This window comes from Engystomops pustulosus, chromosome 6 (assembly GCF_040894005.1).
Source record: "Engystomops pustulosus chromosome 6, aEngPut4.maternal, whole genome shotgun sequence".
In the NCBI taxonomy this organism is placed as follows: domain Eukaryota; kingdom Metazoa; phylum Chordata; class Amphibia; order Anura; family Leptodactylidae; genus Engystomops; species Engystomops pustulosus.
The window spans coordinates 108,908,786-108,925,399 of NC_092416.1; the positions used below are offsets into that span (position 1 = coordinate 108,908,786).

The following is a 16,614-nucleotide window of genomic DNA, read 5'->3' on the forward strand; positions in this document are numbered from 1 at the left end:
ACTCACAGCTCCCTGAACCTCTGAAAGTTCACAGGATGTCCTCAATAGCCTGCTGGTTGGGTCACTTGACCCATGCCTACTTTGGATAGAACAGGAAAGTATTGTATTTACCATGGTAAACTTTCTCATATGTGGACAAGTATTTATGTATGTTTTTATAGTACAAATTTTATAAATATGTTTTATTATAGATCCTGGCTCTGCTGAGCGTCTAGGGCAGAAACGGAAATATCCCAGTCCCCAGCATTCATCTAATGGACACTCGCCTCAAGATGCATCCTGCAGCCCAAGTAAAAAGAAGAAGAAACCTGGAATGTTAAATAGTCTCAACAAAGAACAGGTATGAAGTATGTGCCAGTCACTAGTTTTACTGTGTTCTCTTCTGACTGCTTTTATGCCCCTGCTTCTTTGTAGTGAAGCAATCAAAATCAGCTGAGAACCGAACCTAGAAGTGTACATTGAATACATGCAGCCATAAGCCATTTAGTTTTGCTGCTACAGCCTTCAAAGGGGTTGTGCAAGATGAAAAATAACACAAACTTCATCTCCAGAGACCCCATTTGTCATGTTTATTGTGGACTTGTCTTTTAGTCAACCTGAGACCAATAATTGGCTCCGCCATTATATTTTCAATGAGCAAAAGGACAAGGAAGCTTCCACTGACATTTTTTTATTTTTTTTTCCTGTCACTTCTTGACACAATCTTTGACACTCCTTTGAGCTGAAGCAATATTAACTTATTTCCTAACTACAACATTTGCTGTGCCATGTGTTATGGGCATTATCATTTTTAGTATTTTTTTTAGTATAGGTATAGTTAATGCCCATTGTAGATTGATGAATAGTCTCACACACACAGTCTTCCATGGTCTCTGAGAGCAGAGAAGACCAGTGAACACTGAAGACTTGATAGTAACTTTTTTTTTAATTTGGCCCCAGGGCTGTAAAAATATGTATGGAGCATATTCTTACCTCTCTCCGACTCTGGCACTATGCTGCATCCTTTGTCCTTAACAATTCTTCTTTGTATACAGAGGTTCAGTGATGATGTCACAGCTGTTCCAGACACCTGCAGCAGGCAAATCCAGACCACAGCAAGTGTACGCTGCTAACATTGCGTCACCGCTGAGATTCTGTATACAAGCAAAGAGCAGCAATAACTGGAGACGCCAGATTGCACTGGAGTGAGTGAAGTACGTGCTCTTTAGTATTTTTGGCCTCTATACAAACAAGGCACATCCCTGCCATCCCCTTTACACTCACAAGAATAGTAATATTAAAACTGATGTCTAGAAGGCAAAAAAATTGTCTGGCTCTCATTACTGTTCTCTCAATACCTAAACTCCTGATCTTGAAAGGTTGACCTTGTTATATTCTGTGACATATGCTATGTGCATATTTATAAACCCTGTGGTTACTCCACTTAATAATGACTTTAAGCTTCCCTTCAAATGCTTAAGCAATTAGAACTCTACTTTTAGCTTTTAATGAATGTAATGTTTATACTCCCATTACAATTTTTTACTTTCTGTTGACTATTGCTATGACAGCTGGTAAAATGCTTTGACAAATCACGGGCTGTAGATTAGTATGTGTATGTTGTTAGAATATAATTTACCGTACTTTGAGTTTAAGCCTAGGTACCTAATTTTAACACAAACAGGGAAAACCTATTGACTCGAGTATAAGCCTAGGGTGGGAAATGCATTGGTCCCATCCTCTACCCAGTATATAGCCATCCATTGTATGCCCCCCTGTATATAGCCTGAAGCTCCTTGTGCTCAGTATATATAGTCTGAAGCCCCTTGTCCTCAGTATATAGCCTGCATCCCTTGCCCCCCCCCCCCCCAAATATATAATCTGCAGCCCCTAGATCAGTGATGGCAAACCTTTTGGAGACCGAGTGCCCAAACTACAACAAAGACCCCCTTATTTATCGCAAAGTGCCAACACAGGAATTTATTTTGTGATTTATACTCCCTTCTCTGTCACAGTTTTCATTGATACCAGCACCCTGAGGAAACCAATAAAGCAGAAAATAGTCCCAGGTACAGCTGTCACTTTAAAATAGCTCTGTGCACAGCAAGTCCCGGGCTGCCTGGGACTGCAGGAAGATACCTGGAGTCATCTGTGGTGATGGCCTGGGTGCCCACAGAAAGGGCTCTGAGTGCCACCTCTGGCACCAGTGCCATAGGTTAGCCATCACTGCCCTAGATCCCTTTCCATGGATGTCCAGGTTTCGGCTCGGCCTAGACTTTGATGTCAGCGAGTGGCTGTCATTACGGCGTGAGTTACGGTACCATGCTGAGACACGTAACTGAAACTGGAACATCTATGTAAAGAAGAGGATGTGCCTGGGGGGTACACTTTATTTTACATTTTTTTGCCGAAAAACTAGGCTTATACTTGAGTATATACGGTAATACATCTCCTTTCTTAGAATCTTTACTCTGCATGCAGAATGGACCCATAGAAAAAAAAACTTTTTACTCAAGCTTTGCTGAACCCACTTTAGTCTCTTGTCTGTGGTTATCAGCGTTCTCAGTGGAGGCTTGGACCATCATTGCCCGACATCTACATTAATAATGTATTTCGTTAGAGTGTATGTCTTGTGGGATCTTTCATTGCATGCAGATAGTAAAGCATAAGATGTGTGGTTTCCCGCATATTTTTCTGCTCAGTCTGTGTACTACTAGATTTGCTTGTGTTTTGTGTTAATTTTTATTGTTTTGCATTTGTTTGGCTTGCTGCACATTTTAGCATTTTTGCTATGTTCTCTCGTCAATGTACACATGTTTTGAACCCAATCCTGTCTCTCTTGCCTACGTTTCAGTCAGAGCTAAGACATGGTCCGTTTTACTATATGAAGCAGCCACTCACCACAGACCCTGTTGATGTTGTACCACAGGACAGCCGCAATGACTTCTACTGCTGGGTTTGTCACCGGGAAGGTCAAGTCCTATGCTGTGAGCTCTGCCCCAGAGTTTATCATGCTAAGTGTCTGAAACTGACTGCTGAGCCAGAGGGTGACTGGTTTTGTCCTGAGTGTGAGGTGAGGATCCACATGGTAGTTGCTCAGTGGACCTTACCAAGCCATTTGTCACTTCACATATTATGTTCTTGTATTTACAATTGATGGGTGTAGATTGAAAATAGATACTTCTAATCATTTAATGGAGTGCCCTTTGTAAATGATCTTTATGCATTGTACAATCATTGTTGGAATCAGGTGACTGGATAGTGATCTGAAGATTGAGTGCCCAGTGTTCTATAAGCAGCTAGCACATATTCTTTCTATAGAATTTGACACCACAGTGGTACTCATTGGCAATAAATGGCAGTTTTAAGTAGAATATGTAGAATTTCTTAAACCCATAAACAAACTTTTAAAAACACAGTACTACAAACTACTATCTGATATTTACCACTTAATTTTTTTTTTTTTTTTTTTAAATCTGACATAAGTGGTAATAACTTTTGAAAGCTTTAACATATCCATTTGATTTTGGGATTTGTTTCTTTTTTCGTGACACATTGTGCTTCAGGTTAGTTGAGAAATTTAAGCAATATGTGTAGTGTTTATTTATGAAATAAATTGAAATTTCGTGAAACTTTAAAAAAAAATATTATGTTTTTCAAATTGAAAATGTTCTACTTTATTGAAAGTTGGTCATACCAACAAAATAAACTGACATTTCCATATGCCTGCTTTAATTTGGGATCATTTTTCAAACATTTTTTTAGGATGTTTGGAGTCTTATAATTTAGGTGTGATGTTTCAGATTTAACGAAAATCATCACAACCTAATTTTGGAGAGACCAATTTAGTTAAAATTGACCTATAAGCCATATATGATAGAAACCCCCCCAATGTCACCATTTTAGAAACTGCATCCCTCAAAATAGTTAAAAAAAAAAAAAAAAATATGGGAAGTTTGTTAACCCTATGAGCGTTTCAAGAGGGTGAAAAATAAAGTAAGTGAAGTGTAAGTGAAATTCCAAAAATGTAATTTTATTTAACAAAATTTTCATTGAACACTAAAATGTGCACCTTCAGAAGGGGTAAAATTGGAAAATCCATTTTATAATTTCTAGGACAGTTCCTCCTGAATATGCCAATACCTCTTTGGTCACTGTACCCTGCTGTACGGGCACAGGGGTGCGCATGGAAGGGAAAGAGCATTGTTTAGTTTACAAATACAACTGGAAAAGTTTTTGTGTCGGGATGCATTTGAAGAGCCCTAGTGGTACCAAAACAGAGGAGAACTGCAAGTGACACTATTTTGGAAAGTACACACCTTGTAGAATTTAGCAAGGGGAAAGATGTGTATATGCCCATGACTGTTTGATTCAGGAAAAAGGTGAAAATTTTCCCCTTAAAAATATCAATTACCCCTAATTGTTTACAGCCGAAAGGGATAAAAAAATGTAATAACCCCCAAAAATGTGTAAAATGTTTTCTCCCAAGTGTAGAGGTATGCCACTTGTGCATGTAAAATGTTGTTTGGGTACACAGTAGAGGGAAAGGAGGATGTTTGCCTTTTAGAAGACAAATTTGGCAGAAATCTTTTACTTGCATTTGGAGAGTCGTAGTGGTATAAAACAGATAACCTGAAAAATAACCCTAATTGTTGAATTCACACCCCTTGGAGAATTAAGCATGGTGTAATATGTGGTGTAAGTAGTATATAGTGTAATAGAAGTGGTGAAACGAGCATTTTGAACTAAGTTGGAAATTGAAATCATTTCTGGAAAGTTTGTTGCCCGTTTTGTGACGCCCCAGTTTGTGCCACTGTTCTGTCTCTGAATCCATGTTTCCTTACCTGAGAGACCCAAAATGTAATCCTAAACGCTAGACAGAAAATACACCATGGCTCTGAATATAAATAATAATAATAAATAAAGAACTTTCACAAATATTATAGATGTGCAAACAAATCCAAAGGCTTGGAGGGGAAAGAGAAAACCTAAATAAAATAATTAATCCAACAAGTGACCTTAGTTTGCAAACTACATCCCTCAATGAAATAGAGTGGCATGGAGAGCAATTTGACCAAACAGTTGTTATAAAATTTCCTTTTACCTGAATGACTTCACAACAAAGGTTGGACGTAAATTGTCAATGCGTTGCGTAAGGTGGTGGAATATACCAGGGGGACTAACTAAAATTTTGACACTCTGAAGTTCTCGCAGGTCTCGTAGTGTCCTTCCTAACCCCCCTTTTGGAACTACTCAGACATTACACTGTCGACTGAACCAACATCGTTACAATGCAACTCACGGCATTAGGAATCATAGTCTCTCCAGACACTGTACCGTAAAACATCAAAAGTCATTCAATATAAAAATAACCCCCATTGATTTCAAAGACACCAAAGCTTACAATAGATGAGAGATTTTAAAAAGAAAAGAAGTTTATTGGATTTTCAAACCTTAAACACTTACTGGACGAAATGAAGTTACAGACACCATCTTAATATAAAAACGGAACATGCCAAACCTCTTGAGATATATCTTTATCAAACAGACCAATAAGGGCCTATTGACCTTTTACCCATCTAGCGCTGAAGTCACTTCGACCGAGTCCCTTTTTGACCCAAGGTGGTTAATTGAAACGAAGATATCCTTGGACACATATGCTCTTTTTCTTCTTACTGTATAATAATACATCATCATGATTCTGATTACTATAGTATTTATTATTTATTTATTCCCATTTTATAATTTGTATTTATAGTTTGTTCAATCGCTCTAAAGATATGTCACTTATTTATTTTTATGTTCTTTATTCATCACTTCCTTTCCATTTTTTCATTCATCACTATATAAACCTGCCATTATCAGTTTGTGTCATAAAAGCTAAGTCACTGAGGAAGAGCCCTGCACGGGCTTGAAGGGCTTTTCTTTACAACTTTGTTTTATGTACTCTTTAAAAATTTTTAATCTTAATGGTACAAATAAAAAGACCAAAATCTTTCAAATACTACCAATTGTCCATGGAGGATCCTTATGAAGCGCGCCCAGCACCTACTTGAAACCAACATCCAAGGAAAAGAACCAAGATCACCAGATGAGCCACATTTGCATAGAGGCATCCAGTTGGATTTGATTGGTTGGTTAGTACAGACTGACCAATTGGATCAGTCTAAAAATAGTGTTATGGGGCAAGATGGCTGACCGCAATGTTCCCTCGTGGTGCAGGGGGTCCTCCTCCTCTCTTCTCCTCCATCAGCTCCCCTTTCTGATGATGAGGTGGCATTATGCTACCTCCCCAATTGATCTGATTGGTTGGTCTAACCTGACCAAACAATCGGATCTCTGGAAGTAGTTTCAAAATAGCGAACACTGATCTACACATTGCATTCTAGTCCTGAACAGTGTGCAGATCTTTGCTTTTTCCCTGGCTATAAATTGCTGCAGTTGGCTGTTGTATTTGTGAATATTTCAGAGCTATTGCTGAGCTGGTGTTGTTACTGCTGTTTTTTTTTTTAATTTTTTTATTTACAGTAGTCACAGCTTCCTAATCACTATTCCATACCCTTCTCTCCCCTCACTGTGTACGTGTGGCAACTTTGAGCCTCCTTGCTTTATCTTTGTTTTATTTTCTGTTAGTCAATTTTGTCGCAGTCGCACCTCCCTGTGAGCCTCTAGCCGCTGCTCAGTGTGTGTGCTCCTTTTTTTTTTTTTTTTTTTTTTTTGTGCTCTTTTTTTTTTCCATGTGTGCTTCCTGTTTTTGAATGTGCTCTGACTACTAAGTTCTGATCTTATCTGTGCTCGTTTTTTTCCTCATAGTATCTTTTATGGTGTAGGAGAATAAAAGTGAAAATAAAACTAGTGGTTCCCATACATGTGTTGAATCGCCACATACACACTCCCCTGATAATTATGGGTCTAATTAATCTATCTGGCACACTGATGATTAGATGACATATTTATAAAAATCTTATTTAGGTATGTTAAACTCATAACAAATGTTAGCAAATGCCATCATATGCCCTTTGCTGCTTATGTCTCCAACACTATTCACTCCTAACCTTATCCAGTTGGACACGTCTATATCTAGAATAATTCTAGATAGGGTGTGAAAAGGCATATCCCAACATTTCAATAAGAACAGCCACAATTTTATACCTGCTATTACTGTCCCCACTGATGGCACCTTTCCTTTTTTTCTCCTAGTGCCATTTCCCATAAGTAGAGAGGGAGTCTTGTCTGGAAGCATCTCATTTTATATGCTTAACTGTTTTTCAGATTGTTGTAATAACCACTGCCTTGTTTGATACAATATTGCAGCGTGGTAGTCCAGGCCCCTTTGTTTACAGGAAGGTATAAAACTTTGTCCGCTCCTCTCTGTACTCTATATATCCAGACATATTGATTAATAACCTGTTGCAGTTTACGTAGGTACTTGTTTCAGAGAACAATAGGAACATTTCTAAAAAGATACGTTATCTAAGGTAGCACCATCATCTTCACTGCTACTATTCTTTCCACCCAAGAAATGTGCTGTTTGGAGTATGCCTTCATCTCAACTTCTACCTGAGTCAACAGTTTAGAAGTTGGGAATTCTAATTCCCCCCTAAATATGTCAAGGATGATTCGGCCTATACAAAGCTACCTGCTTGTTTCAGATATTCTTCGATGTCACCTTAGATATACATCCCTAATATCAAGGATTTTGTAGCATTCAGCTTGTAATATGATATCTTACTAAACTGCTGACCCAGTCGAACGTCATCTCCGCATCCAAAGAGAAGCAGAGAAGGCGTCTGACACCACTCCACCAGCTGAATGAGATCTAGAAAACGTTTTGTCCTGTCTGAGGCAATCCTCAGGGCGTACTAATAGTGGAATTATTTGTGCTAAATGGTTAGCTAATACTTTGGAATATAATTTAAGGTCTGAATTTAACAATGAAATGGGGTGAAAGTTTTCTGGTCTGTCTGCCCTGTTTCCCTGGTTTAGGAAGGGTTACTATTATAGCCCTTAACATATCCATAGGTATATTGCCTGTATTTTGAAAGTTGTTAAATATGGACACCAGATATGGGGCCAACACATCACATAACATAACATCACATAACACATGTCTTATTTGTTTAGTTTGAGAAGTTTTATAACCTAACTTCTGACAATGCTATCGGTTCTATCAGTCCTTAAATCTGTGTCGTGACACAGTTGGGAGTTTTACAGAATTTTAGAAATTGCCAGTTTCATTCACTGAAGGCTGTGTGGAGTCTTATTATCCTTAAGATTCTATAGCTTAAGATAATATTCTGCCATACCCATACAGATTTATCTTTACAAGACTGGTTACCCTAGATTGTGCAGCCCTTTCTTTTAATTGTTTTGCTAATATTTTACTAGCCCTATTACTCAAACTGTAATGTGTCGCTTTCATTTTACGTAGGGCTTGTTCGTATTTATGTTTCCAATTGGTTCAATTGCTGCTGCAAATTTACTATCATACTTTGTCTGTGTGGCCAAAATGTAACTTAATTTGCCGCATCTAGGTGTGTTAGGCACGCCATCACATGAAGTTTCTTCTCCTCTCTTTGTTTTTTATCCCTAATTGCCATCCCTATACAGGAGGTCCCCTACTTAAGGACACCCAACTTACAGACGACCCCTAGTTAAAGACGGACACGCTGCCCTTTGTGACCTCTGGATGCTTTACTTTGGTCCCAGACTGCAATGATTAGCTGTAAGGTGTCTGTAATGAAGCTTTATTGATAATCCTTGGTCCCATTACAGCAAAACATTTTGAAACTCCAATTGTCAGCGGGGCAAAAAATAAAATAAAAAAATTCTCTAGAATTGCAAATATAAAATATACCGTTTCGGCTTGCATACAAATTCAACTTAAGAACAAAATTATGGACCCCATCTTGTACGTAACCCGAGGACTGTCTGTATAGTGATCCGCATGTACATTTTATGCGTGCACCAAATACTCGTTAAGGAGGCTTCTGTCTCCTTATTTTTGACGACGATGTCTAACACAACCCCTTTTGTTGTATAATGATATTGAGGCACCTGTAAAAAATAATTAAGTTGACATGTGTGTGGGCGTGGTTTCTCACTGTTATGTTAGAACTATAATCACAGGAACAACTTATAACGTCTATCTTTGTAGATTGTACTTTCCTATATAATACATGGTCTACCAAGAACATGTCATTTCTAAAATATGTCTTATGAGACTGAGAATAGAATGAATAGCCCTTGTCCATAGGGTGCTGCAGGCACCATGTGTCCAAAAGTGCTTCTCTTAGAGATACTGTATAACACTGAGGGGACTTCTGTGTTGGTTGTGGCTGTGGAATCTGCTCATGGTAATGTTCAATTCCCCAGTCATGAGTACTTATCCTATTTTACATGAAGCAATAATGGCAAAAAAGATTTAAAGAAACTATTCGTATGGGCATTTGGTGCACACGAACTAACCAGAGTTATATTACATTGTTCAGTTTACAAATTAATTATATCTACCTTGGGGGCCTGTTTTTACATCTATATGATTAAATGCCACCGTATTTCCTATTGCTATAAATACTCCCCCTTCTTTTCTTAACCAATGATCCGGCATGTATATGCGAACTTTTTATCATGTAAACGGAAGAGATCTTCCTGGTTTAAGTGACTCTTGCACAAAATAAATTTTAGCCTTTGCTGATTTTGCCTCCATCCACATCCTAGCCCATTTATACGGGCTATTTAACATCTTACAATTTACAGATGTAACGTGTAACACCATATTAACATTATATTAACTAGCTTAGCAAGTTTCATGATACTAGTGCACCTTATCAAGTAAAGTGGTACTGGATGGATCTTTTGTGGCCCATTCAACATTTGTAACCCTGAACTAACCAGAAAAACATTTGCTACAACAGTTGCTGCAATTTTTTTCCGGTGAGGGCACCTACATTTTCCTCCCTTCTTTAGATATAAGCATTTTAACTGGGATTCCCTATTTATAGGGAATTTTATGTAGTCAAAGGATCCTTGCCGCTTCTTGAAATTCTCTGCGTCTTGCAAATGTGGCTGCAGATAGGTCTGAATACATCTGAATTTCTTTAAATCTTTCTGGAAGTTCCTTAGGTGTTCTGGAGGTTTGCATAAGTCTGTCTTTAAAGTGGCAAAAGTGCAGTCTGGCAATAACGTCCCTGGGAATTGGAGGTGGCAGGGATTTTGCCTTAGGGAGTCTGTGCACCCTATCAATTAATAAATCTCTTGATGTAGCGTCCGGGGCCATTGCCACAAACATATCTGTGAGGAATTTCTCTAGCTGATCTTGTTTGACCCTCTCCGGAATGCCCCGAAATCGGATATTTCTGCGGGAACGGTCTTCCATATCTGCAACTTTTAATTTGAGCTCCCTCACCTCCTCTTCCAGTGAGTTGCTGGAGTCCACAAGCTTATTATACGCCACTGTTATCTCGGCAATTTTGTTTTCCACATGCACTGTCCTCTCACCTATCACTACAACATCCCCTTTAAATGCCCGTACAGCTGAATGAATGTCATGTTGTAGTGATGTACGCAGTTCATTTAATAAAGCGTTAATTCTGTCATCTGAGGGAGGTTTGCGCTGGTAGTACGTGCAGGGGATGGTAGGTGAAATTTCTCCTCTTGATCTTGTGCATGTGCCGGAGAATAAACTCCATGAACTCCTGCTTTACTACCCTCCATGAGGGAGTCTTCTTCTAGTAATGAGTTCAGACTACCATGTGAGTGAGCAAGCGGGGAGAATCTATTTGAGGATTGTGAGGACTATGCTGGAGACGCTGCTTGCTCTATCTCAAAGGCCGTGTCTCGATTCCTTCCAGAGCCGTTTTGGGAGCGCGTGGACATGAAGAAAGCTGTCAGTTTCTCTGGCGCTGCTTTTTTCCTCAGCTATCCCATCTTTCCAGACCATAAGGTTAAGTTTTAGGGGGTGTCTGGTTCTATTTCCCCAAAGATCATCTTTGCTGTTTGCCACTTTTTCACCATTTTCGGGTATATGAGGTATGGAGCTGAGCGACACACTTCTCACTCCATGTGCTGCTGGCCACGAACTCTATCCCAGCCCACCCCAATCCACAAACCCAACATCATCATTGGCTAGGTGGACCCCTGTGGATGCGGTATAAATTTAAAGTTTTGGGAACTTGCGCTACAAATGGGCATTGTCAAAAAACCTGAGATAAGGCAGTATTGGAGTTCTAATGTATTCTACATCACTCCAGTTTACCGCACATTAATGACTCACTCACGCTTTGAGGCCGTTCTAAAATTTTTACACTACAGCGACAATTTCCAGTGCCCACCTCAAAGTGACCCATCATTTGTCTTCACAAAATCGGCCTACAGGCCTACACCCCTGAAATATTCATTTATGTAGGTGAGTTACTTGTATATTTTAAAGGACGACTAAGAACACATTCGTACCTGCCCAGCAAGAGGGCAAGGTATGAAATTGTACAAGCCATGGGAGAGTATCACACGTTAGACCCACAGGTTTAGGGTTGGAGGCAAAAGCTACACAAATTAGTCTCCCAGAATGCCCCCCTGCCCTAGGAGTTCCTGGTAAACTTGTGTGGGATCTGGTGCACCCACTGCTGGATAAAGGTTACTACCGCAAAAAACAGAAAGGCCTCCCCTAGACCTTAACCCCTTAGCTCCACGAATAGCGCTCAGTGCAGTACAGCTACTGCGCGAGGGGGTCGTTTCTTCTAAGTGTATCAGGATGGGACTTGGGTGACGGAGGCAGGAGGAGTTCCTGCCGACGTCACCCGACCAATCAAATCGGTCCCACCCGCCGATCTCTGCGATTGGCCAGTCAATTCTGACTGGCCAATTGCAGCGTTTTTGGGCTAAAAAACATGGTCTTAGCTCTTTCCTCTTCCTCCAGCGGCACCATTTTGGTTTGGTATCGCTAGAGAGAGGAATAGAGCGTTACTGTGTGCACCAAAATACAAATTTGCATTATTACACTATTCTGATCCCTATCTGATCCCAATCTGTTTTTTCCTGTGTGATCACCTTATGTGATCACACTTGTCTTCCGTTTTTCCCTGTCTGTCCCTTCTGAACCCAAACGCACTTTTCAGTGCGCCGTGTGAATAGCGCTGCACAGTATCTATACTAGGTTCCAGGGACTTCTGCGATTGAAGGTTCCAGGGACTTCTGCGATTGAAGGTCCCAGGGACTTCTGCGATTGAAGGTCCCAGGGACTTCTGCGATTGAAGGTCCCAGGGACTTCTGCGATTGAAGGTCCCAGGGACTTCTGCGATTGAAGGTCCCAGGGACTTCTGCGATTGAAGGTCCCAGGGACTTCTGCGATTGAAGGTCCCAGGGACTTCTGCGATTGAAGGTCCCAGGGACTTCTGCGATTGAAGGTCCCAGGGACTTCTGCGATTGAAGGTCCCAGGGACTTCTGCGATTGAAGGTCCCAGGGACTTCTGCGATTGAAGGTCCCAGGGACTTCTGCGATTGAAGGTCCCAGGGACTTCTGCGATTGAAGGTCCCAGGGACTTCTGCGATTGAAGGTTCCAGGGACCTCCGCTGACCCCGCATGGGTAGCCCCAGATAATTATACCCCTCAGGTCCCTGACTTTTTGGGCCACCCTGGAATTAATTTTGGGGTCAGATCTGTGGACATGTTTAAGTTAGTTTTTTTTTTTTTTTTTTTTTTTTTTTTTTTTTTTGATGAGGAGCTGTTGAATTTATGGAAAATGGAAACGTAAAGCACATAATGGATATAAAAAGATCAGTGGCAAAAGGTTTATACCCCCCCAAAAAAAATCTGTGGTATCATTTTATGTCTAAAAAGAATAAAATTTGAAACAAATTTTTAAAAAATTTTTACCACCCAAAAAAGGAACGGATCACCGAAATGACAATACTAACATAAATTACACTGTCTCACGAGAAAACAATCTCAAAATCACAGAGATCTCTTAAAGGAAACCTACCACTTTAAAATGACCCTTCTGACCCACAAATACCTTAAGCTAGCTCAGGATGAGCTGATGCCGGACCATATTTTCAATTAAACCAGAAACCGCTGTATTTGTAGAAAAATTATTTTCTTGTGGTAGTAAAATCTCTCTTCGGCGCTTCTATAAGCGTCATACAGCGCGCACCCCTGACCCTGCTCCGCGATCACGCTGTCGTCAGCGCCGCTCCCGTCACTAATTTTGCTGTGCCCGAGAGCCGGTGACGTCACCGAGCTCTCGGGCACACTAGCGCATGCGCACCACCTCCTCCTGGCGCGTCGCGGCCGGATCCCATTGCGCATGGGCGAAGTATAGCGGCGAGCATAGTGGAGGTGGTCTTCTCGGTCTTCTCTCCGAAGCCTCGCGATACTACGAGGCTTCGGGACTTCGCCCATGCGCAATGGGATCCGGCCGCGACACGCCGGGAGGAGGTGGTGCGCATGCGCTAGTGTGCCCGAGAGCTCGGTGACGTCACCGGCTCTCGGGCACAGCAAAATTAGTGACGGGAGCGGCGCTGACGAGAGCGTGACCGCGGAGCAGGGTCCGGGGTGCGCGCCGCATGACGCTTACAGAAGCGCCGAAGAGAGATTTTACTACCACAAGAAAATAATTTTTCTACAAATACAGCGGTTTCTGGTTTAATTGAAAATATGGTCCGGCATCAGCTCATCCTGAGCTAGCTTAAGGTATTTGTGGGTCAGAGGGGTCATTTTAAAGTGGTAGGTTTCCTTTAAAGCGTTGAAAAGTTATTACCACAGGAAGAGACACTGGTCAAATTTCTAATTAAAAGTACTGAGCCTTAACGTACAAACAGGCTGCCTCCTTAAGGGGTTAATAAGTTAACCACTATGAAAGGGGGACATTTGTGCTCTCTGACATGAGAACATGCTGTTGGTCAAGTATAAGGACTAGAGGGATGTCCATATTTTGACCACAATTCATAATGACACCAGCACCCCACCCCTGTACGAGGTACCTCCACCACTGTCCCCAAGCCAGACTGGATCCTGGCTTACAATAAGTGCATGGGTGGAGTAAATCTTTCAGATCAGGTGCTGAAGCAGTACATTGCCACAAGAGAAACAAAAAAATAGTACAATACACATTGTACAGATGGCACTTATTTGGTAATCAAGAAGAACTCACTACCACTGATGACCCTGTATTTATCATTCACCCACGTTTCAGTTATAATTTCTTTACCCTATTTACCACCACCTAATAACCATCTGCCCTGATACATACTAACACATCTACTCTTCCCCGTTCTGTTGTGTGTCCCTAAAGAATTCTTTATCCACAGGGCATTTCTGTGTTCAGGAGAAATTATTGACCAATTACGGTGGCTCAGTGGTTAGCAATACAGCCTTGAGGCACTGGGGTCCTGGGTTCATGTCCCATCCAGGTCAACATCTGCAAAGAGTTTGTATGTTCTCTGTGTTGGGGTTTCCTCCGGGTCCTCCGGTTTCCTCCCACGCTCCAAAACATACTGGTAGGTTGATTAGATTGTGAGCCCCATTGGGGACTGAGACCGATTTGGCAAGCTATGTGTAGTGCTGCGCATTCTGTGTTAGTTATATAAATAAAGGAATTATTATTATTATTATATTTCCAGTATGAGTAACAAAGCTTAGAAACAGAGATGACCAGTAAATGGGTTATTTGCAAGTCAATCAATCTATCAATCCTGAGGCTTTTCATTCCTTCTGACAGATGAAACGAAGAGGGAAACTAAACATTGTGGCAACGTGATAGAGCGATAGTGGGTGAAAACAGAATTATGGAAATCACAAGGTGTTCCAGGGAGACAGCGGTCAGTAGGCAGCGGCAGGAGTAGGCCGCAGAGTGGCACAATGACAAATTAGGGAGGTGGAGGAAACATGGTACGCCACAGAGTGGCACATTGGCAGAGCATCGAGGTGGCGGCGGCAGCAGCAGGAGCCCACAGAGCCCACAGCAGAGAAGGCCAAATGGTGGTCCAAAGACGAAGTTTGAAATGAATTAAAAGTTGAAATTTTCCATTTTAATTTGAAGATTAGAGACGCCACATGCATCTTGCATTACAATTTTCCAGAAAATATCTGGTCTTTGTCCAAAAAGAACTGCAAAGGTAGCAGCAGCAGGAGGTCAGAGGTGTGAAGGTGGTAGCAGCAGAAGCAGCAGCAGGGGCCCACAGAGCCCACAGCAGAGGAGGCCACATTGTGGTACAATGACAAAGTTTGAAATGGCACAATGATATAGTGTGGAGGTGGCGTCCGCCTCAGCAGGAGCATACAGATTTGCACAATAATATAGCGTGGAGGTGACGTCAGTAGCAGCAGCAGGAGCCCACAGAGTGGCACAATGATATAGCGTGGAGTTGGCGTCAGTAGCAGCAGGAGCTCACTGAGTGGCACAATGATATAGTGTGAAGGTGGCATCAGCAGCAGAAGCCCGCAGAGTGGCACAATGATATCGTGTGAAGGTGGCATCAGCAGCAGCAGAAGCCCGCAGAGTGGCACAATGATATCGTGTGGAGGTGGCGTCCGTAGCAGCAGGAGCCCACTGAGTGGCACAATGATATAGTGTGGAGGTGGCGGACAATTCCAGTCCCTGGTAAAGATGTTAGGAGGCAGATGGAGCAACTGGCAGCAGATGTGTGGCAGGTAATTAGAACCCAGACTCATTTCTCAACGTTTGGAGGAGGCGTCATGGCTGATCTAATCGGATGCATTAGGCATTGATGAGTTGAAATCCTGGCCGATCCAAGCCTGATTCATCTTGAAAAAGGTCAGTCTCCTCACATTACGGGTGGACAAGTGGGTTCCCATTGGGGTAATGATGGCCCCTGCCGCACTGAGCACCGGCTCTGATGCCAAACTACTATCTGCACATGACAGCTTCTCTATCGCAAACTCCGCAAGTTGCAGCCATGCATCAAGTTTGGCTGCCCAGTAGTCCATGGGATCCTCTACCTCAGGTGGTAAAGTGCTGTACAAGTAGGCCACCACCTGCTGGTGCAGGGTTTGCTCCATGTCCTGCTGCTGCTGGTGGCGGCTATCCTCCTCAATAGAGGATGAAGGAAATTGCTCATTAAGGAATCCAGACTTAAGCTGCGGCTGATGGAACTGCTACTGCTCTTACCCCCCCCCCCCCATCTCCACACAGCAGTACGTGAACGATGACTGCCAGGAATCGCCCGGTCATACCTGACAGAGGATGCACAATGATGCAAATAGGCAGCGGCCAACTGTGTGCACAGTATTTCTCTATAGTATGCCAGTTGTTTCTCCCTCTCAGCAGCTGGAAAAAACTCACCCATTTTTAACCAGTAGCGAGGGTCCAAGACGGTGGAGAGCCAAAAGTCATCCCTATGGCGGATGTTGACTATTCGGCTGTCATTTGTTAGTCAATACAGTATGCTGCGGGCCATCTGCACAAGTGACTCTGAGGGACTCCCGGCCTCCATCTCCACTGTATACTGCCACGGTGCTTCTGGGTCATCTGCCTCGTCTTCTACCTCCTCCGGATGCTCTTGCTCCTCCTGTCCTGTCACCTCAGTAGAAAAACCACAAATTGCACCAGACTCTGCTTGTGCTCCAATGTCGTCCTCCAGTTCAGCCCCCACCGGACTCATGTGGCTATGAGATGT

General features: G+C 42.1%; 1 protein-coding gene across 23 annotated transcripts in view; it reads left to right on the forward strand.

Moving 5' to 3' along the window:
• Positions 1 to 16,614, forward strand: part of ZMYND8 (zinc finger MYND-type containing 8) — a 328,826-nt gene that overhangs the window by 79,966 nt on the left and 232,246 nt on the right. For 15 of the 23 annotated variants that reach the window (XR_011847695.1, XM_072110572.1, XM_072110565.1 and 12 more), the window contains 2 exons: positions 192 to 340; positions 2,834 to 3,052. Coding sequence is in view for 22 of the 23 variants with exons in the window: in XM_072110572.1 (XP_071966673.1) it covers positions 192 to 340; positions 2,834 to 3,052 (368 nt within the window). In the remaining variant the exon portion in view is untranslated. Of the gene's footprint in view, positions 1 to 191; positions 341 to 1,051; positions 1,194 to 2,833; positions 3,053 to 16,614 lie in introns of those variants that run through there. The other 8 variants (XM_072110567.1, XM_072110558.1, XM_072110570.1 and 5 more) reach the window with 3 other exon arrangements.